At 40.2% G+C, this 22,017-nt stretch overlaps 1 protein-coding gene across 5 annotated transcripts in view; it reads left to right on the forward strand.

The window, feature by feature from the left end:
• Positions 1-22,017, forward strand: part of YEATS2 (YEATS domain containing 2) — an 86,430-nt gene that overhangs the window by 37,392 nt on the left and 27,021 nt on the right. For 2 of the 5 annotated variants that reach the window (XM_036017753.1, XM_036017754.1), the window contains exons 11-17: positions 2,843-3,085; positions 4,575-4,733; positions 6,397-6,500; positions 8,469-8,576; positions 9,063-9,245; positions 18,058-18,316; positions 20,464-20,625. In XM_036017753.1, coding sequence (XP_035873646.1) covers positions 2,843-3,085; positions 4,575-4,733; positions 6,397-6,500; positions 8,469-8,576; positions 9,063-9,245; positions 18,058-18,316; positions 20,464-20,625 — 1,218 coding nt within the window. The remainder of the gene's footprint in view (positions 1-2,842; positions 3,086-4,574; positions 4,734-6,396; positions 6,501-8,468; positions 8,577-9,062; positions 9,246-18,057; positions 18,317-20,463; positions 20,626-22,017) is intronic. The other 3 variants (XM_028504552.2, XM_028504553.2, XM_036017756.1) reach the window with 3 other exon arrangements.

Consider the following 22,017-nt stretch of genomic DNA (forward strand, 5'->3'; position numbering starts at 1 on the left):
ATATTTTTCTTGTTTGGAAATCTATGTTTTCCTTCTGTGGAGGAGTCATTCTGGGGCATTCCTTTCTCTCATTTGCGTAATATTTGAACCGATGCCTTCAGAGGCTTAGAGTGTATGGAAACTTTCCCTAAGTGGGCATGCTACCTCTACTGCACACTTCTACTGTGGAAATACCCAAATGCTTACTCACCTCAGAAAATATTTTTCATTAAGTTCTAGTATTTTGTAGAACACAAAACTCACTAAAAAGCATTAAGTTTTCTTAACAGAAATCACCTTTATTTTCTGCAGCCATATTGCTATTTTTGTAGATTCAACAAAAAGCTATATTTCTTCTCTCCAGGACATACTTGAGTAAATCAGCGTTGTACATTAGACCACTCCACAAATCTTATTTAAGTATGACAAATCGTTAGTTAAGGAATAGGTATTGTTCTTCCCACATGAGAAAATAGAACAAAACATCAGTGTAACGGTAGTGAATTGGAGAAATCCGTTAACAAACCTGTGTGTGCATTAGAGAAGGAGACTTGAGCACAAGTCTCAGGTGCAGCTAAGCGGGGAGAAACCAGACCTCTTCCACTGTGAGATGCACTCATGGTAAGTAGGGTCACCCTGCCCCCACCTCCTCACCAGCGTAAATGTAACTTGTAAACATTTCCTGTGTAATTGGATGGTTCCCTAAGAAAAACTTTGGTCCTGATTTTGCAGTATTAATGTTGGATTTTACAGCACAAACTTTGTAAAACCATTTTCCCTGCCAAGTGGTTTTGTCCCTTGAGGCTGCTTTTGACAACAGGTAACTCAGAAAAGCAAGGCTTATCCAAATCCATGAGGTTGGGGTGTATCATTCAGCTGACCTTCTGCTCTAGTTTGGGTTTGTAGGTTTGTCTCCCGGGGGAAGAACAGAAGAACGTGGATATTTTAACAGCCATGTTAGAGAGAAGATAGGCATTAAAAATATGACGAAGATGAGGGGAAAGACCTGTTTTTACCTTAGTAAAGACTTTTCAGTCCAGCTAAGGGAACTACCATAATTAATATCAGGCAGATAAATACAGTTGGCCATCTGAGACCAGCGCTGTGTCACGACTGTGTCCAGCACCGTTGTCACTGTCATTGCAGCATAGAGCTTAACATCTTTCCAGCCTGTCATTGCACTCGAACCTTTTAGTGGATGTAGTGAATTCCAGCTAACTCAGGGAGTTTCACATTTATGTCATTTATATGTAGTAGGTCTTAATTCAAGATACATGTATTTTAAGCTATTTTATATTATATGTAGTAAATACAGAAATACATTGAATTTTGACATTTTCAGGTGGAAGAAAATTGTAATTTTTTTCTGGAATTAAAAATCAATAACTTTTTATCCTTTGATGACTGCAGTAGTTTCTTCTAATAAATTACAAGAGACTTTTCAGGTCTGGTTCCCAATTGTGTGAACTTAAATATTAAATACCTTATCTTATTTAAAATTTAAGAGTCAGCATCAACAAATGTTAAAGTATTTAAGTGTTCACTTACATACCTTACATGTAAGAAATTTAATTGATTCTAAATGGTATTACTGTAGTGTCTCAGCCTATATTTTCATGTGATATTAATATTTTAGTTTTTATGTAAAATCTCAACTTTATTTCTTTTTAAATTTCAGTTATATCTTTATCGGCATTTAATAAGACATGATATCATTAGATTAAGTGAATGCCTTCTTTTGAGTTTTTCCTCTTCTCTAAACAGTTTTCAATTCACATATAAAAAATTGGGCCCTGGCTGGTGTAGCTCAGTGGATTGAGCGCGGGCTGTGAACCAAAGTGTCACAGGTTTGATTCCCAGTCAGGGCACATGCCTGGGTTGCAGGCCATGGCCCCCAGCAACCGCACATTGATGTTTCTGTCTCTCTCTCTTTCTCCCTCCCTTCCCTCTCTAAAAATAAATAAGATCCTTAAAAAAAAAGAAAAAGAAAAAAAATTGGGAGAACATCATGAACTCGTCTACTTTTTTAAAAAATATATTTTATTTATTTATTTCTAGACAGAGGGGAAGCGTGGAAGAAAGAGAGGGGGAGAAACATCAATGTGTGGTCGCCTCCCATGTGACCCCCACTGGGTACCCGGCCCACAACCCAGGCATGTGCCCTGACTGGGAATTGAACTGGTGACCCTTTGGTTCCCAGGCCAGCACTCAATCCACTGAGGCATACTAGCCAGGGCTACTTTTTATATTATTTATGGTTTATAGTTAATATATTTTCTAATTTTTCTAAAGAAGCATTTTAACAAAATGCTATGCATATTCTATGCATATTTACATTTGTTAAAAAATAATACAACAGGCCTCGAATGGGGTCACTTATACAAGCCTCCTGTCACCAAACTGAAACTGAATTACAGTTTCAGCCTCTCCCAGAAATGGAATCATAAAGCAGTCAGCCGGGAATCCCCTCGTCAGCACCAGGTAGGTAGGTAGTCTGCCTGATAGGCCCCTGCCATCCCCTGAGGAAGGTCACCTCACCACAGCCAATTTGCTTCTTGCTCATACAGCTTCCTCGTTCCTGCCCCCTTCTGCCTCTGAATGGCCTTCATGTTGTACAGCTCCTGGGAGCCCCTTTCCTTGCTAGATTGGATGCTGCTTTATTCATGAATTGTTGGACATCATCTCAAAATGTATAATGGGATAATAAATAACCATGGATTGTATTTATTTTACTACTAGTAAAGGGCTTAAATGGTTGCTGAAATGATGAAAGATTTTTATTGTTCCATTCTTTCCTCACAAAGGTAAGACTTTATTATTTCAAAGTGATTAATGACTTACCATTTGCCTGGTTCATTTCAAGCAGGATTCCCAGCCAATACTGAAACTGAGAGACACACTACATTTTACTCTTTGCCATCTTCATTGGAACGAACACCCACCAAAATGACAACATCCCAGAAGGTTATGTTTTGTTCTCATGGCAATTCAGCTTTTCAGCCAATAGCATCGAGCTGCAAAATTGTGCCACCGAATCAGGCTCCTAATCCTGAGTCACCTGGGAAATCCTTCCAGCCCATCACCATGAGCTGCAAGATTGTTTCAGGTACACAGATGATGTGTGTGAGTCGATGAGTGTAAAATTGTTGGAATGACAAAGTACTGTGGTTTAAAAAATTTTTTTTTAGTTCTGAGCAGGGTTTTCGTTTATTTAACAAGTAATCACTTTTGATTAGCAAAGCAAAGTGAAGATGTCACAAAGCAAAAACAAAAGTCATCTATATGGAAACAACTTTAGAAATGAGGCAGGAAGTGAAACTCAAAGAGGTCAAATTTTCGTCTCCAAGAATCAGCACAGGAAAGTGTTTGCTAGGATTATGGTTGAATTTAAAGTGGGAGTTACATTTTGGGGATTATATAAGGATACCAGAGCAACTAGAAAACATGCAGAGGCCTTTTGGTGTGGAGTTGAAATAACTGTTACACTCTCTAACCACATGAGAAAAATTATTCATTCCTGTTATCGGTAGGCATATTTGAGGCTTCATTTTCACCCAGGCAGAATTATTCATTGCCTGCAGTTTCACATTTATGTCAGATAAACTTTTAGTAGGAATATACATTATGATTTTGACTCTACCAACTCAGAAAAGACATGAAAGTGAGTCGATAAAACTGTTTAGACCCTGGGAGGCTTTTGTATGATACTTACATGAAGGGGGGGTGGTGAGAGTCTTTGTTAAAAATAGAAAATTAAGTGGAAGTATGATCCAAGGCTTTGAGATCGACGAGAGCTAAAGAACGCATCATTTTACCTACCAGTTAGAAGCACTTTGGAACTTGCTGATTCAGAGGTGGAGGAGGCTGAATGTGTAAATTGGTTTGAAGTTTAGAGAAATTCGTGGTTGACACATTTGGTCAGTAAAAGACAATAGGGGATGTTTAGTGGTACATTGGGAACTGTGGAGCATGTTCTGTGGGAACGTGACTCTGGATTGCAGCTGTCACATAGTGCTGATGGAAACTTGTTTGGGGTGAGTGACTTTCATAGTTTCCTTTTGGAAATTAATTGCAAATCAAGACTCCTGGTTCCTAAGGAGTCTTGAACAACTGTTCACTTACTAATTTCCTTACTAGTTTTAGCATCTTCGAGTATAACCAGTATCATAACAACCTGCCAAAGCTGTTAAGAGATTTATCATCTAGGGATTCAGCAGTTTCACACTGTTATGCAAAGCACTGCTTATTGAACTTCAATGTGTTTTCGGGGGAACTTGTTAAAATACAGATTCATATTTGGTAGTTCTGGGGTAGGACCTGAGAGTCTGTTTCTACCAAGCTCCCCAGTGATGCCGATGCTCATGCTGCTGTTCCACGGATACGGCTGCAGAGAGTGAAGCACACCAGTCCCTGGGCTCCGCCTGCTGCTGCTGAGCACCTGACGCTTACAGTCTCCTTTGCTGTCCCAGTTTGTCACCTTTGTCCTGGCAGCCCTGCCCTTCTCTCGTTACCTTCTCGTTACCTAAGCATCTTCTTATATGGATTGAATATACCTATTTTGTTTAGTGTCTTTTTTCTCTTTTTAATTAATAAAGGTTCCCCTATATCAACACCAAGTCCATCACCATTGCCTCGAACCCCAACTTCCACTCCAGTCCATGTGAAGCAAGGCACCGCCAGCTCTGTTATCAGCAATCCTTACGTTATCATGGACAAGCCAGGGCAGGTGCTTGGAGCCGCCACCCCCACTACAGGTGTGTGTTTGATCAATACTCGATCCAAAGATTGGATCTTTTTAAAGATGAAATCCTAGCATGACTTAGTAGCCATTTAATGGGAGAATGAAATCTTTATCCATGAACAGGAGAAATATATATATAAGAGTAACACCAGTGCTATTTCTGAGGGAAGATGTACTCTTTGTAAAAGTTCTATTTTAATAATTTACTTAAGATTTCTTTTTAGTTTCTAAAGATTAAAAGCAAGCCATAATTAATTTTCCAAAAAAAAAAGTTTTATTTCATTTGGAAGACATTCATTCTTTTTGGGCCTGTAAGCAGTGTGGTTATTAACTTTCTGAAAGTAAGCTTTAGTACAAGAATAATTTTGTGAGCCCTTTTTATTTCACCCCAAATTAAAAGTCATCTTTACTTTTCTGTGAGTAAGGTAAAGTTTGCATGTGGGAGGAAAAATATACCCCACCGTTATAAACAGAAAACGCTGATGGGAAGAATAAAAGGCTTTGCACTCACCGCGTTGGTCACCATCAGCTCATGTAACTACAGACTGCATTTCAGGATTGTTTTTAAAAGTACTTCCACTAACAATTTACTTATTCCTTTCAATTAAACTATGTAAACATGTGTTCCTAAGTGTAAACTTTCCTGTCATTTTCACTTCTAATTAAGGGAAATAAAGAGAGATATCTGTAAGGTAATGAAACTTTTTTCCCCAAAATATTTGATTTTCACACACATGAATGTGTTGGGCCATTCCGAGTAGTTTTGTTTTTAGAAAAGTTGGTTCCTTTAACAGTTATGATGATTGTGGAACTCTTTTAAAAATAAATGCTGCTTTCAGCCCGGCTGGTGTAGCTTAGTGGGTTGAGCCCAGAATCAAGGGCTGCTGGTTCGATTCCTACTCAGGGCACATGCCTGGGTTGTGGGCCAGGTCCCCAATAGGGGGTGCATAAGAGGCAACCACACATTGATGTTTCTCTTCCTCTCTTTCTTCCTTCTTTCCCCCCATCTAAAAATAAATAAATAAAATCTTAAAAAAAATAAATGCTACTTTCAGAAATTACCAAATAACCTTTTGAATATACTTAGGATGCTGAATAGGTGTCCTGTGAGGATGTTTACTTTTAGCAATCAGCCAAACATCTTTGCAGACAAGTTTGTAAATGGGTAGGTGATCAGATACCATTTTTTTTATCTTATTTTTTGACTGTAGATAATGGGACTTATTTTTGTCAGACCCTAATGGCAGTTGTACAGATGGAGTATAAAATGTTGAATGTCGGAGGTATCTTCAAAGAGGTGTAAACTTCTAGTTGCTTCTCTGAAGGAGCTAGTATGCACTTGAATGCACACAGTTTGGCACATTGTTGAAGAACCAATACCACCGTTACAGTATTATCTTTTTATATAAGTAACAGAGTATGTGTATGTAGGTGGGCACGTTTTACTTATTCTTGTACACTCCCTTGCTAGCTGCTTGTCCCTTTTCAGGTTAGCAAAGTGGTCAACTTTGTAGGATGAATCCTCATATTTTTTCTAACAACTTCAGGGTAGTAAGTTTTTAGCCCTTATAAATGAAAAATAAATAGTGGGAGAAAGGAGAGGGTGGTAGAAAATGCTTTAAAATTCCATTTTGCAAATTATTTACACTTTACTTTTACATCTGCCTTGCTCACAGGAAGTCCTACAAACAAGCTCTCCACTGCCTCTCAGGCCTCCCAGGAAACAGGTTCCCCTATTCCTAAAATTCATGGAAGTAGTTTCGTAACCTCTACTGTTAAGGTAATACTCTATTGCATTACTGCATTTTGCTAGTTTTAAAGACTGTGTTTTAGTTCAATAGTAATTTGTCAGCTGGTACTGCAAATTGTGTGAAGTAGAACCTTGAGGTGTCAAACTCATTTCCACCAGGGGCCACATCACCCTCGTGGTTGCCTTCAAAGGGCTGAATGTAACTTTAGGACTGTGTAAATGCAACTACTCCTTAACAGTTAAGTGAGAGTTCGGCACTGCTGCTGGGTAGAAAACAGGGTGCCAGGCTGGATAAAACAAGGTGGAGGGCCAGATTCGGCTGCGGGCCTTGTGTTTGCCACCTGTGCTTTAGGCTAATAAGTATCTTAAAGATCATCTTACTCCAGAATTCTATACCTTACCTTGATCTTTTCCTAGTGTAGAAAATGTTTCTCCCCCTGACTGGTGTGGCTCAGTTGGTTGGGCATCATCCCACAAAGTGAAAGGTCGCTGGTGCAATTCCTGGGCAGAGCACATGCCTGAGTTGTGGGTTCCATCCCCATTGGAACGCATACAAAAGGCAACCAATCCATGTTTCTCTCTCTCCCCCGCCTTCCTAAAAAAATAAAATCTTTATACAAGAAGGAAGGAAGGAAGGAAGGAAGAAAAAGAAAATGTTTCTCAACATGTCTTTCTATTGGTTACCCAGTATCTATTTGAAAACTTACTATGATGAGGTCTTCTTTTTTTAGGGGGTGTGGGGGGAGCAGCTTTTTAATAAAATTTTCCTTATAAAAATTCATCTGACAATACCTTTTTCATATATTTTTACCAATAAGGAGTAAATATATTTCCTTATTTCCTTGTCCACATGTCAGCCATTTAGTTACTTAAAAATAATTCCTCTTTCCACTCTGTTTTTCATTTTTCAGAGTAATAAGTCTTTTGAAATTTGGACCTGACTTGTTCAGATCAAAGTGCTAGATATATGCTCACTGTTTAGCAAAGACAATACTTGCTCTTTAGTTAGTCATTCAACTTATTTATCATTCTCATGGCTGCCTTAATGCTAGGCCTTTTGAGGTATAAACTCCTGTGTGAGAGTTCCCAAGAATTCAAAGATTTTTTTCTTCCATGACTGGTGCCAACATAGCATTTCTTAGGCACTGAATGATGATGACACGGGTGAATTTTGTCTCTAAATTCAGTGTAGTCTGTCAGCATTGTATTATACAGATTCCCGAATTGAAATAATTTCCTTTAAGGTCTTAATTCTTTGCCAGTCTGCTTTGTAATATTTGTTGATGGTCTTTTCATTACACAGTGAGGGAGTGTTCTTAACTTTGTTTCTTGCCCCTAACATTTATTTATGACAAATTACCTCTGAGATTTGCATTTTGTATTTGAGAATTAAAGACATGACAATATTTTGGATGTTGACTTTTGTTGTCTTTGCATTTGCTAATTGTTTGAGTTCTTTTTGTCATTTTGTTTTTTAAATGCTTATTGAAAAATTTCCCCCGCCCCAGGTATTTATTCTGAGTACAGATAACAAAGCAAGTCGTGAGTACTCTGAAACACTGAAGTACTCTAACTGCCTGTTTCATTCATGTATTTATTTAGTACCTGGGCTCTAGGGATAGAAAAGAAATAAGTACAACACATGTCCTTTGGTAGCTTACCATTCGGCAGGAGACTGGAGTCGCAAACCAGCACGTCAGCTAAGGACCAGAGGTGGCGTGGTGGCAGCCTTCCCGCACGGAGCAGGCGCAGAGGCGTGGGTTCCTGCCAGGTTCCCTTGGCATTTCCTGCCGGGCCTCTCTTTGCGTTTGTTTTCTAAGTGACATGAAAATGCCGGCGTAGAAGACCCCAGAGAGTTTTGGGTTTTTTGTTTTGGTTTGGTTTTTGGTTTATGATGCTAGAGAATGTAACGTATTTGTATTAAATATATGTGACTGTAGAGTACCTGAAATCACGCGTTTTATCCTAACCGTACAATATGTGTTTTTATATCCACAGCAGGAAGACTCTTTGTTTGCATCTATGCCACCTCTTTGCCCAATTGGGAGTCACCCTAAGGTTCAAAGCCCCAAACCTATAACTGGAGGACTTGGAGCCTTTACCAAAGTGAGTGTTTTCCAGGGGATTATCCTGTAGGTCGATAAGGTCTTGTTACATGGTCTTTTTTGCGTCATGTTAGTGTGGACGGACACCACCCCACAACAGGTAACTTACTAGTCTGTCTCAGTTCTAAGAGCAGATCCTACTTCGGAGACCTGCTTCCGTTCACTCAGTGGTGTCCACGGGGCAGCTTGGGGCCCGACAACATGGGAGCTTCAGAGAGCACAGTGTGTTTCTCTGCTGCCTTTCGCCAGTATCTGAAACAAATGACTGGGCTCAGTTTGCAGGACAGAGGATCGAGTCCAGATCCTCCTTGTGGCCCCTTTAATAGCTGTTGCAGGCCACCTTGAAGCAGTATTTGTACTGTTCTGGTGGAGTCATTCTTTACAGACCAAGCCTCATTAATTTATTCCTACAAACAGAATAGATTCAGATATTAGTAGCTTTTATCTTGGGATGTTTATTCAGTATCATTATCATGTTTGTTGCAAGGTAATCATCAAACAGGAACCTGGTGAAGCCTCTCACGTGCCCACAACAGGAGCTGCCAGCCAGTCACCACTCCCTCAGTATGTGACTGTGAAAGGGGGTCACATGATAGCTGTGTCCCCTCAAAAACAGGTCATAACTGCTGGAGAAGGGACTGCCCAGTCACCAAAGATGCAGCCCTCCAAGGTTTGTGTTGGGTGGGGATGGGGAGGTCAACAAGTAAGTGACCATTATTTGCTTAAATAATTGACAAGTGCTGGAAAGGTAAAGGGTGACAGGGTTGCTGTCCCAGAAAAATCTGTAGACGACAGCCCATTGGAAAAGCACGTCAGTTGATGTTAGCTCCATCTGCTCTTCCAGTAATCCTTGACAAAGAGCAGGGGCACGCACGGTATGACAGGGGCTCCAGCAACAGGCACAGAGGCAAAGGGACACAATGTTACCTCTGTGGCAGTGAAGGTGATGGACTTCATGAACACAGCTTTCCACTGATACATTCCGAAATGGGTAACTGACAGCACCAAGGTCTTATCTATGGTTTACTTGTTTATTTCTGGTAGGAGGGTGCTGTCGTGTGTACCTCTGATGTCCAGGCTCTATGATCTGTTCAGTGATTCTTGCCTCTTTGGAGAGTTTCTTTTCTGTATAATTCGGAAGTGTGGGGAATTAATGTGTTGGGGGAGCTGTAAATTGCACACAGATCCACGTTTTCCCACAGCTAGTAAGTGACAGAGGATTTGAACTCACATCTGCTGATTCCAAGACTCCTCATTCCAGAGCTGATTAAAATGTGCGACATTGTCTGTCATTAAACATGCCTTTAGAACATTCGAAGTCAAATAATCCCACTTAGGGGGCAGATATATTCTAAAGCTGTTAAGAACATTACGTGAAGTATTTGTTTTTCAACTTGAGAGCCAGCCTATCTAGGGAGAGTTAATTTTTTTGAGGGGAATATTTTACAACAAAAAGATTTTATTTTGGTTAGTCTAGATAGCTATGTATGGATCGAAATAGAAATTTATAGTGCCATAATAGGTGGTTGTAGAATGTGTAAGAGTCCATTACTTTCCCAAATGTATCTGGTCATAAGAATCACCTGGTGACTAAAAACACATCGAGTTGCCCAGGTTCCTATCTCAGACTTACTGAACCACATCTTCTTGGGGGTCCTGGGAGTGTGGATTTTTAAAAAGCTCCCCTACTTACTCATACGATCAGGCAAGTTTAGGAACCACGGAGCCACAGCACCAGTTTGACTTCGGGGCTTACATGGCCAGAATCACTAAGACAGCTGCCTCAACAGCTTTCCGGTGTGCCTTCCGTTGTTTTGATCAGGGGCAGGTGTTGTGTTAGTGTCCTCTAGTGAGTGAGTTATTGTCCTCTGGACTTCCTCCTCAGACACTTTGTGTGTGTTCTTCACAATCTATTTTATTTCACTTAGAGATATATGGTACTACCAATTTAGGTATTTGAGTTAATACAGCGTTGCTGTTTATACTCACCCTAAATAAGTTAGTTTCCACTTTGTGCTGGTTTGCATTTTGCAAATCCACTCATCCAGTAATGCTGAAGAACTGTATTGGCTTTCTTGTCCTGTTGCCACCCACCCAATGGCAATGCGGACTAAGAGGAAGTGGATAGGTTTGTGCTAGAATGCCCTGAATAAAGTTTGAAGGCACTAAAAAGAAAAGCTACAGAAGAATGTGAAAGAACTGCAAAGAAGCCCTAGGGCATGAGAAAAGATACAGGGAATTTAATTCATGCTTTGGACTCAAGATAAGGAGCTATCTGCAAGTACAGGCAAGTCCCTGGTTATTGATGAAGTACATTCCTAGAAACTGCTGGGAACCAGAGAGGATGAACCAAATGGGACTGTTTTACTTTCCATACAACTTGGGCACAATATAAACACAGTCTGTCTTCTTCATGAAAGTAGAGAGGGCTACAATTTTCAACCTGAAAAGAGATAGGGATCCGTGGGTTCGTGTGGGAAAGCAGGCAGTATGCATAGTAAAAAGGGTATTCAGACTAGGGAAAAAAAGCTTCAGACTACAGCTTGTTACAAATGTCAGATCTCAACCAGTGAGTACTGGTGTGGCCTGGGCAGGTTTATCTCTGGAGGAATATCCTCTGTCTTTCAGAGTTGTAGAAGTAGAGATCATCGCACAGAAAGGACCTAGCACAGAGCAGGTGCTAATGTATGTGACTGGGGACAAGCCCACTGTACGCGTGCAATGTAAACAGCTGTTATCATTGTTACTAAATTGTAATTGGCTGTAGTGTTCAATGTCTGGAGAGAAAATCACATGTACAGAGTCTTCATCTTCCTGTCACTGAAGTGAATTCTGACTTACAAGTATCTGTAAAGGGCACGGGAAGGGCAGAAATAGAAACATTGAATCAAAGCATGAATCAAAGTGATGTGTTTATAACAATGCAGAAGGAAGGGCGCCTGCTTTATAAAACTAGAAGGGAATTAGGAGTACAGAGAAGGTTCTAGGCCAAAATGTTACATTGTTTGAAAAAAGCAAAACTAATTTGGGGTTGTAGTTTCCTTCTGAAGAGCCTTCCATGTGTCCATAGACAGCTGTGTGTAGGGCTCCCCACAGAAGAATGCCCCACTTCCTCATTCTCCATTTTTTAGAACAAACGAGGAGCTGTTAATCTTGCTAATGCTGTGTTCTTAGTGGATAAGCTTTGCTAGTAAAAACTGCCTTCCTGTGACCAACCTAGGATACCACATTTTACTTGACTCTTGGAGGGATTGCATCATATCCTAGAAATTTTGAAGCAATTAGTGTGACGATAGAGTTTGGCATAGGGAGAGAAAAGCAAGTCAGATGAATGGAATTTGGGGGAAGAAAGTAAAATAGGTTCAATATGTATGTATTATTTTATAAGAACTTTGCTTTCTTTAGGACCACAAAATAGATTGTGTAATTGAGCTTGTGCAATAGGCAAATTTGCTGTATTTAGGATATGCGAACACTTGTCTTAGAAAAACGTTCAGTTGCTGTAACCAAGATATCCAAAAACCAGAAGCTTAAGTTCATTTCTTTCATACATAAAAGACCAGTAGGCAGTCCTGGTGTGTTGACCCCACAATCAAGAATCTAGATTCCTCTAAGAATCTAGATTCTTAGTTGCTCCATCATTCTCAAAATTTGATTTTCACCTTGTGGGCTAAGATAGCTGCCTCCATCTCATGCTGCCATCTTCATATTTCTGGCCAAGAGGAAGAGAGAAAGGGAACGGGGAGAGGAGGCACAACCAAAAAGTTGCACTCATCACTTCTGTTCACACGCCTTTAGCCAGAAATCAGATGACCAAACCTACTTGTGCAGGGGCTGGAAAATATAGTCAGTATTCTAAGTGGCCATGTCCCTAGCTGAAAACGTGGGGCTCTATTTCTATGAGACAGAAGCAGAGTGTGAATTTGAGGTTAACTGGAAATTTCTGCCATACACCAAAGATGTTTTTCTATTATTAAGAAACTTTTTTAAGTGAATGCACAGAAAACTTCTTGATTATGAAGAAGAGTTTTTATATCTCCGCATCTCTAGGGGCAGTGACCTTCCCCATTCTGCAGCCACAGGAACACGGTGTTGTCTGCAGAATGAGGCTCACACAGTCAGAGTACAGCGGTTTGGATAATCCTTAGGAGTTGTTTTAACGAAGCTAGATGGCTGGGAGAATTTCTCTTCTCCATTTTAGGTCAACTTGCTTCTTTAAAAATTTGTTCTTTCATTCTTTTGTTTCTTCCTGCTTTCCCTCCCTCCTTTCTTAAACTTAGGTAAACATGGAGAGACTGTTGTAATGACTCCCACTTGCCCATTATCCAGTTTCGGCAATTACCAGCATTTTGCTAATCTTATTTCTCCTCCTAGAATATTTTAAAGCAGAGATCAGATGTTACATACTTTAATTTCTACTTGACTAACAATCTAGGGTTTAGGATCAAGGTCGTGTGCCCCAGATGAATGCTGAGCACAGTGACAAATACTTATCCTTCGGCGCTCTCTCTGTGTCTATTGAGTATCCGGGTAGCTGCATAGATTCCCATTCTTTAGGTAATAGTGAGTGTCGTGGTCAGCAGCAGCGATCGTTTACTGTGTGCTCATGTTGGCTTGCGTTTTATAAACTTACTCTCTTTTATGCCTCATAATCTTAGGAGATAAGTATTATTGATGAGATGTCTAAAGCTAAAGCTCAAGTTAAGTTAAATAACTTACCATCTACTAACTGAAGAAACAAAACTGGGAAACCAGGTTTGACTGCTTAGAAAAACCTGTATTCTTTCTTTCGTATTACTCTGTGGTTTATATAGGTGATTAGGGACATTTTCTTGATATCGGCCATATTATCCAGGTACATGGCAGGTGTCTTTCTCTACATTCATATTACTTGAAAAGAAGCCATGTATAATTTACTAATTATTTAACTTAAAATTCCCATTTATCAGCTGTATATGGTTGATCATTTTGTTCTATCTCTTTAGTAATCCTATTATTTTTTTAATTTATAAAGATTCTTAAAAAATAAGCCCTGGCTGGTGTGGGTCAGTAGATTGAGTTCCAGCCTATGAACCAAAGAGTTGCTGGTTCGATTCCCAGTCAGGACACATGCCTGGGCTGTGGGCCAGGTCCGCAGTGGTTGGACACTCGAGAAGCAACCACACATTAGTATTTCTCTCCTCATTCTCCCTCCTTTCCCCTCTAAAAATAAAATCTTTTTTTAAAAAGATTTTAAAATTTCAGTAAAACACAGAGAATAGTACAGTCAATACTAACCCTGAATTAGTGTGTTATATTTAACTTAAATCATTTCTTCTCTAAATAAAACATGACTGATGGCGTTTACTTTGTCCTTTTCAAAAGCAACACTGTCATGAATTTGGATGTGTAGCTTTCCATTCCATACTTTTATTATGTAAACACAGAGCTGTAAGTAACATGTAATGTTTGTGTGTTTGCAGATTTGCATAAAAGATACAGTTGACCCGTGGTTTTGAATTGCACAGGTCTACTGATATGCAAATTTGTTTCAGTGAATGCCTGTGCTCTTTTCAGTCTGTGGTTGGGCGTCCACAGATGCAGGGGGCTGACTGTATGCATTGAGCTACGCCATTTAGTATAGTGGATTCGAGCGTCCGTGGGTTTTGGTATCTGCGGGGGTTCCTGAACCAGTTCCTTGTGGATGCTGCAGGGCATCTGGGGTAGTGCAGTTTTGGGGGAGCTGAGCTACACTTGGTTTTTCCAGCTGTGTAGGGGGGTGTCAGTACCCCAAATGTTCATGTTCAGGGGTCAACTATAGTCCTGAAAGTACAATTGCTACAACATGGGTTATGTGAATTTTTAGTTTTATTAGATATGCTGATACCTTTTTGGAGTGGCTGTACAAATTTACTTTTCTACAGGCAGTGAACAAAAGCTCCTATTTATTCATATCCTCTAGCCAGTTCTTGGCGTTATCAGACTTTTACATTTTCCCCCTCGAATCTTACGGGTAAAAAGTACTTCCAACTTTATCTTTTTCTGCTTTTTTAGGGCCGATCTTTAGCCATTCTCATAAAAACCTTTTCATTTAGTTGCTAGTGAGAAGTTCTCTTTATAAAATAAAGACCTGGGGGGTGGAAGATACTGCCCCACCGTGCCGTTAATTACATTGTTCCTTCCGATTGAACATCCTACCCTTTGTTGTAGAAGAGCTCTGTAGTAACGTCCAGTCAAGATGGCAGCATAAGTGAACAGAGCTTGCCTCCTCACACAACCACATCAAAATTACAACTAAATTACAGGACAACCATCGCTCAGAACCATCAGAAATCAAGTTGAATGGAAGTCTGACAGCTACAGAATTAAAGAAACCACATCCATCCAGACTGGTAGAAGGGGTGGAGACACAGGATGGGCTGATCCCACACCCACATGTGTTGAATAAAAAATTCTGGAGGGATGTCTCGGGAGCAAGGAGTCCTGGCCCCAGGGTTCCAGTGCCAGGAAGATAAGTCCCCATAACTTCTGGCTACAAAAACCAGAGTGGGTATTGAGTTGGTAGAAGAAACATGGCCCAGATGAGAAAACAGATCAAAACTCCAGAAAAAGAACAAGCAATCTATCAGATGCAAAGTTCAAACACTGGTTATGTGTATGCTCAAGGAACTTAGGGACTCAGCAGTATAACAAAAGACCCAGTTAGAAATGAAAAATACACTAATTGAAATAAAGAACAACTTATAGGGGAACAAAGGTAGAGTGGGTGAAGCTGAGTATCAAATCAGTAATTTGGAACATAAGGAAGCAAAAAACAACCAATCAGAACAAGAAGAAGAAAGAACCCCCCAAAAAAGAGGATGGTATAAGCAGCCTCTGGGACAACTTCAAGAGGTTTAACATCTGCATCATAGAGGAAGAAGAAAAAGAGCAAGAAATTGGAAATTATCTGAAAAAATAGTGGAAGAAAACTTTCCTAATTTGATGAAGGAAACAGACATGCAAGTCCAGGAAGCACAGGGAGTCCCAAACAAGATCAATGCAAAGAGGCTCACTCCAAGACTCTCATTATAATTAAAATGCCAAAGGTTAAAGATAAAGAGAAGTTCTTAAAGGGAGCAAGAAAAAAGAAGTTAGTTACCTATAGGGGGGTTCCCATAAGACTGTCAGCTGATTTCTCAAAAGAGGCCTTGCAGGCTAGAAGGGATTAGCAAGAAATATTCAAAATCATGAAAAGCAGGGACCTACAGCCAAGATTGCTCTACCTAGCAAAGATATCATTTTGAATTGAAGGGCAGATAAAAAGAACTTCCCAGACAAGAAAAAACTAAAGGAGTTCATCATCACCAAACCATTATCATACGAAATGTTAAAGGGACTTACTTATCCCTCAAGTGGTCTCATGGATAGCAATAGTCATCCATGCAAAATAATCGTCAGTTTTAGTCCAATGTCAACATGACAATGCTGTGTGCAGCAGATTAATAATCTTCAAAAGCTGTTGCATCACCTCAGTTCCAGCCAAGCGCCTAAGCTGTGCAGTTTACCCGGAATTCTGCAACAGAGAGAGTTGGATGACACACGTCATCCACGTGACCTCTCACACTCCATTAGGAAGCGCTGCAAGGTTGATAAGACCAAAACTATGAACAATAAAATGGCAATAAATACCTGTCAACAACTGAATCTAAGAAACTAAGCAAACAAGAACAGAGACAGAGTCATGGATACAGAGAGCATTTTGATGGTGGCCAGAGGGGAAGGAAGAGTGGGTGAAGAAGTGAGGGGATTAAGAAGTACAAATAAGCAGTCACAGAATAGCCATGGAGATGTAAAGTACAGTGTAGGGAATGGAGAAACCAAAGAACTCATACTCATGACCCACAGACATGAACAAGGTGTGGGGATTGCCTGAGGGAGTGGGGGTGCTGGGTGGAGGGGAGCAAAAGGGGATAAATCAGGGCAACTGTAATAGCGTAATCAATAAAATACAATTTTTTAAAGAGCTTTATAGGATTTTCTTTTAAAGAGTTTACAGTGTTTTCAGAACCAGGTATTTCTGACTTTCATAATTTAGGTACTGAGGTCTGTCTTTAAAAATTCAGTTAAATGTGCCCTGACTGGTGTGGTTTGGTTGGTCATTGTATGGCAAAGCAAAAGGTTGCCAGTTTGATTCCCAGCCAGGGAATTTGCCTAGGTTGCAGGTTTGGTCCCAGTCTAGGCACATACCAGAGGCTGCCAGTCAGTGTTTTTCTCACATATCAATGTTTCCCTCTTTTTCCCTCCCTTTCCTCCTCTCTAAAAATAAAATCTTTTTAAAAATTCAAGTAAATAGCCTTTTTGTTTACACTTTTTCATTTTTAACCAAATGTCTACCTTTAGGAAAGGAAAGATTATAAGTACATAGAAAAACATAAGATTTCTTCAGTTAGAAGAGGTAACATGAGTTGCTAGGATTTCTAGAGATGAAGAAATAATCATTTCAGATGGAGATAACCTGGAAGGGATTACAGAAGAGGTGATACTTATTTTTTAAAGATTTTATTCATTTATTTTTAGAGAGAGAAGAAGAGAGGGAGAGAAATATCAATGTGTGGTTGCCTCTTGCGTGCCCACCCACTGGGGACCTGCCCCACAACCTAAGAATGTTTCCTGACTAGGAATCAAACCGGCAACCCTTTGGTTGATGGGCCAGCAGTCAATCCACTGAGCCACATGAACCAGGGCTGATACTCAAATTTTTATAGTGGAGTTTAGAGTTTACTAATGAGAATGTTTCTTGCACAGTTTTTCATAATGTGAAGTTCAAAATTGCCTAATTACCTAAGTCATGAAATGTTTACTTACATACATCATGGTATATATATTCTAATATATTATCATTTGGTCATCTAAAAATGTTCTGGAGAAATAGTAACTGGGAAATGTTGGTGACATGTAGAATTAAAAATGAGAAAATCGTGTGTGATCCTAATCTTTTTAAATGAATATTGAAAAGAATTGGAAGTAAGGAACAAATTTAAAGGACACAGGGACAAAAACTAGGTGAGGGTGGTAATGGGAGGGAAGTGGGGAGGGTTGGGGGGGTGAGCTGGATTGGGAGTAAAAGGGAGAAAAGTGTACTTGAACAATGATTAAAATTAAAAAAAGAATTGGAAGTAAATTCACTAAAAATATTAATAGTTTTTTTTCTGAATGAGTAGGATTTTTTCTTTACACTTAGGTATTTTCTGTTAAAACATGTATTTTTATAATTCAAATAAGTGATAAATAGCTGGGGTGAAGAGAAAAACTATAACCTCTAATTGTAATAATGTCCAAATTGTAAGAAATATTGCTGCTGTTCACATTTATCATAATTTGCTTTCCTGCGTTGGATTGGACTCCATTACTAACTCTAGGACTTTGCCCTGTTTGCTAGTACACAGTAACTGTTCTGTTCTCAGCGCTCTCGGAAGGACTGTGAGGAGATGCACTGCTGGACTTTCCTCTGTTTTAAACAGGTCGTTGGGGTGCCAGTTGGGTCTGCTTTACCTTCAACAGTGAAACAGGCTGTGGCCATCAGTGGCAGCCAGATCCTTGTAGCCAAGGCCAGCTCTTCCGTCGCCAAAGCAGTTGGTCCAAAGCAAGTTGTGACCCAAGGAGTTGCCAAAGCAATTGTGAGTGGAGGTGGAGGAACCATTGTCGCTCAGCCAGTGCAAACCTTGACCAAGGCTCAGGTCACTGCTGCTGGCCCTCAGAAGAGTGGACCCCAGGGTTCAGGTAACTAATACTAACTGGGGCCCTTTCAGCAGCACCTGCCACAATGTTCTTTGCTGGTGATTTCATTTGGTATTTGATTCTGTCTAGGAAAACCTAGCAAGGTGTGTGTGTAAGGTGCGCGTGTGTGTGTGTGTGTGTGTGTGTGCATGCGCAGCAGTAACAAAGGTGGAGGGTATTTTTTATGATGCAGCATTCAGGTTTGAAAAATAATTCTTATTTGCCCTCACCTCCACTTTGGGTTGTATTCCAGACTTAAGCCTTGTGGCAGTCATTGCAGCATTTTGGGCTACTTGACTAATACATTCTCTGTCACACAAAAGTGTGAACACCCGAATGTGTTTTAGGCTTTGATGTGTTGTTCCTGTGAAGGCATGAAATATATATATATGTAAGATGTTAAATATCTACTAACCTTTGAAGGTCTTAATGAAGCTAAAGAGCCATTGTAGGGAGATGGAAGGGTGGAAGGTAGGGGTGTACCAAACACAGGCTTCAGAGGCGGGGAACTGCCGGTGATGACAAGGCTCGTTTGTGACACAGAACACGAGTGCTGGAGATGTGCTGGAAGAAGCGATGTTTGCAGTTTAGAGGATCAAGCAGCTGAGAATCCAGAGAATTAAATGTCGTCTACAGTGCTGTCACCGAGAACGACAGTCTTTAGCACAGAGAGGCTTTGAGTCAGGAGTCAGTCTTCTGCAAATGAGGAGAAGTGACTGGGAGCTCAGTAAATATGAGCAAAAAAGAGAGGGAATAGATGGTACAGCCAAGCATAAACCTCAGAGGATCTGGGTTGTTTGTTTTTTGTTTTGTTTTTTGTTTTGTTTTTTCTAGAGCAAGGGTTGATAGTGGTCTAAAAGCCAAACTGGAGAGCAAAAAGGCAGCTTTCCTAGTCCTGGCTCTCAGATATTAAGGTAATATAATAAACAGACAGAACAGCCCCTAGCTAAGGGAGCTGCTGGAGAAGTGACATCTTCAGAGAATTAACAGGTTTAATTATCACAAAAAATAATGTTCAAGGAGGTTGAGGTTCCAGAGGGTGTAAGGACCACAGCAGGAATTCCTGGGGGGCATGGGGAAGAGTTAGGGAGGGAGGGAGGAATGGGACTGGTTCAGCTCAGGGCCGTGAGCAGTATAGAGAGGGGACCTCGGGTAGGGTGGCTGACCACAGAGGTCTGTGCTGCTCGCAGTGGCAGAAGCATACCGTGGTGTAAGAGGGGTTAGTTCTGATAATGGAGAGAGATGGCGCTCAGTTTTAATCAGTCCGTGATATTTGGGGATAACTTCCAGGGTTCTCACTTCCCAAAGTTTTGGTGGTGATGAGGAGGACCACTTTAGCAGGCTGGAGAAGTCCGTGAGGGTCCATTCTCTTGTGGTGACTCATCCTGTTCTGTAGGCTTTGTTTCATGGGGATTCGAATCCAAAGAAACTAGAGAATTTGATATGTAAGTCTTTAAGACTCACGTTTACAGGTTCTATAGCCATGTGCATCAGGAAGTAAATTCTCAGGGGTAAGTGAAAGTTCTTTGACATAGGTTAGACTGTGAAAAGATGAATTACAGTTTCATAGCATTTGTGCCAGTTGTTGACTGTAGCATTTTGTAGTTCTTACAGTGAGAGAGGCTAGGAGTTTTGTTTCTAATCAGTGGACTCATCCCTTACTAGAAATGGACTAAAGGGGTGTTAGACAAAGGGAGAACATTGTGTGTTCATCCACAGGTAGGGTGATTATTTTACTGATTGTCTAACTCACAGCACTTTGAGAATAACATGAGCCTCTATTAATAACTGAGACAGAGGTGGAAACTGGAATTGTTCTGGGCAAAACAGGACCGTGTCGAAATACAAATTAGTCACTGTGTTGAAATACAAATATGAATTACTTTATAGCAGACTCTAGTATATAAATGAGTTTTTAATTAACAAGGTATTTAAGAATATCCAGCTTTAAAGCATTCTGCATCTGAGAAATGAACTTTGGAGTTCGCCGTCTGTTCGTGTGTGTTTTTGTTTTGGGCAGAGCCAGCTGAGATGTTAGTATTTTTAAATAATTATTACTCTCTTTTAATTTTAGAGATAACATTGCCTTCACTTCCATCTTATCTTAGTGTCTTTCCTCTTTTTTTTTTCTTTCCTTTTTACCATTTTAGTGATGGCAACATTGCAGCTACCAGCCACTAATTTGGCCAACTTGGCAAATTTGCCACCTGGCACAAAACTCTACCTCACAACAAACAGCAAGAATCCTTCAGGAAAAGGAAAACTGTTGCTGATCCCTCAAGGAGCCATCCTGCGAGCCACCAATAATGCGAGTTAGTTCATCATTAAGTCATCTGGTTCTTGGGTCTCTGGGTGTGTTCATCTCATTCAACTGAGGGGCAGTTCTCACCTGTTCCTGGAAGCATTTCCACAACTCTGAATGATGGCATAATGGTAGTATTAGCCCGAATGCACTTAAAACATATGCATAATTGAACTAGAGTTGGCTTTAAATAGCCATAGTCTTAGAGGTGTAGTGCTGTTATTTTGGGCTTACCTACTGAAAGTTCACGATCAGGAAGGAGCTGCGCTGAGGCGATGTGGCTGTTGAGGCGGTCCTGGGAGCCATCTGTCCGAGTGAACTGTGAAAGAGGAGGGGATCTTTCCTCCACCGGGAACTGAAACTGCTGATACCTGGGAAGAAGTTCTGTCTCCTTCCAGAAGCTGGAACCTGTTTTTATGTTGAAGGACATAAGAATAGGACTGGAATCAAGTGTCCCTGCCTGCCATTGTTTAGACGTTCTTAAGTTTGCTAGGTTTGGAGATGGAAAGAGAAATATGGGCTCAGCCTAAATACATGTCTTAAAGCCCCAATTAAATTAAGCGATTATCTAGATATATAAACTTTTGCTTTGACGTACAGAGAAAAATAATTTAGGTAGTGTTGAAAAGGAATTAATTGCCTTTTGAATCAGAAATATAATTGGTACAGTGGTCAAGTTCATTAGAAATTAGCCACTTGTGCCAAAACGCAGTGTGTAAGCTAATCGCCCTTTTGTTTATTGCCTCTAATGGGTGATTTCCACTTTCTCACCCTGGTATTTTTACCTCATACTTAAACAATGATATATCGAAAACTTAAATGTGTAAGAAAAGGACAGTGTAAGTATTCCAAAATTCATCAGAGAGCTGTTTATATTTTAGTTGATGTATGTCACCAAAAGGAAAGTAAAAAGGGTCCAGAGGGCTCTAAAGTGGAATTTGAAGAATAAAAAATAATGGGACACTGGAGTCGTCATAAATACAAGGGAAGTCTCAATTTTTCCCAGCGGTGACGGGAGACAGAAAAGGGAGAATACTGTAAAATTACACTAAATTCCAGCAGTTGCACTAAATTGAATCAGACACCAAAAAGTTTGGAAGCACGTCTATAACCACACTGAAATGTTGACTAAAACCAACATTGGGTTAGAAAGTGTCAGCATCAGACTTTTCTCGATCTTCCACAGCTAAGTCAAAACAGTCGTCAAAGGTAAGTTCTTCATTGTCCTCAAAGCTGAACTAGTCAACTGTCATTCAGTTGAAGGTAAATAGACGTCACTCTTCAACTCTAGGAAGTCCTCACTGTTGTCAGAGAAAGGAGAAAAATAGGAAAGGGAAGGAACTGGGCTGTAAAGGAGATCTCTGTGGGCTCACCTGTGTCTCCGTTAAGCTTTGTGATACTT

This window comes from Phyllostomus discolor, chromosome 2 (genome assembly GCF_004126475.2).
Source record: "Phyllostomus discolor isolate MPI-MPIP mPhyDis1 chromosome 2, mPhyDis1.pri.v3, whole genome shotgun sequence".
Taxonomy (NCBI): Eukaryota; Metazoa; Chordata; class Mammalia; order Chiroptera; family Phyllostomidae; genus Phyllostomus; species Phyllostomus discolor.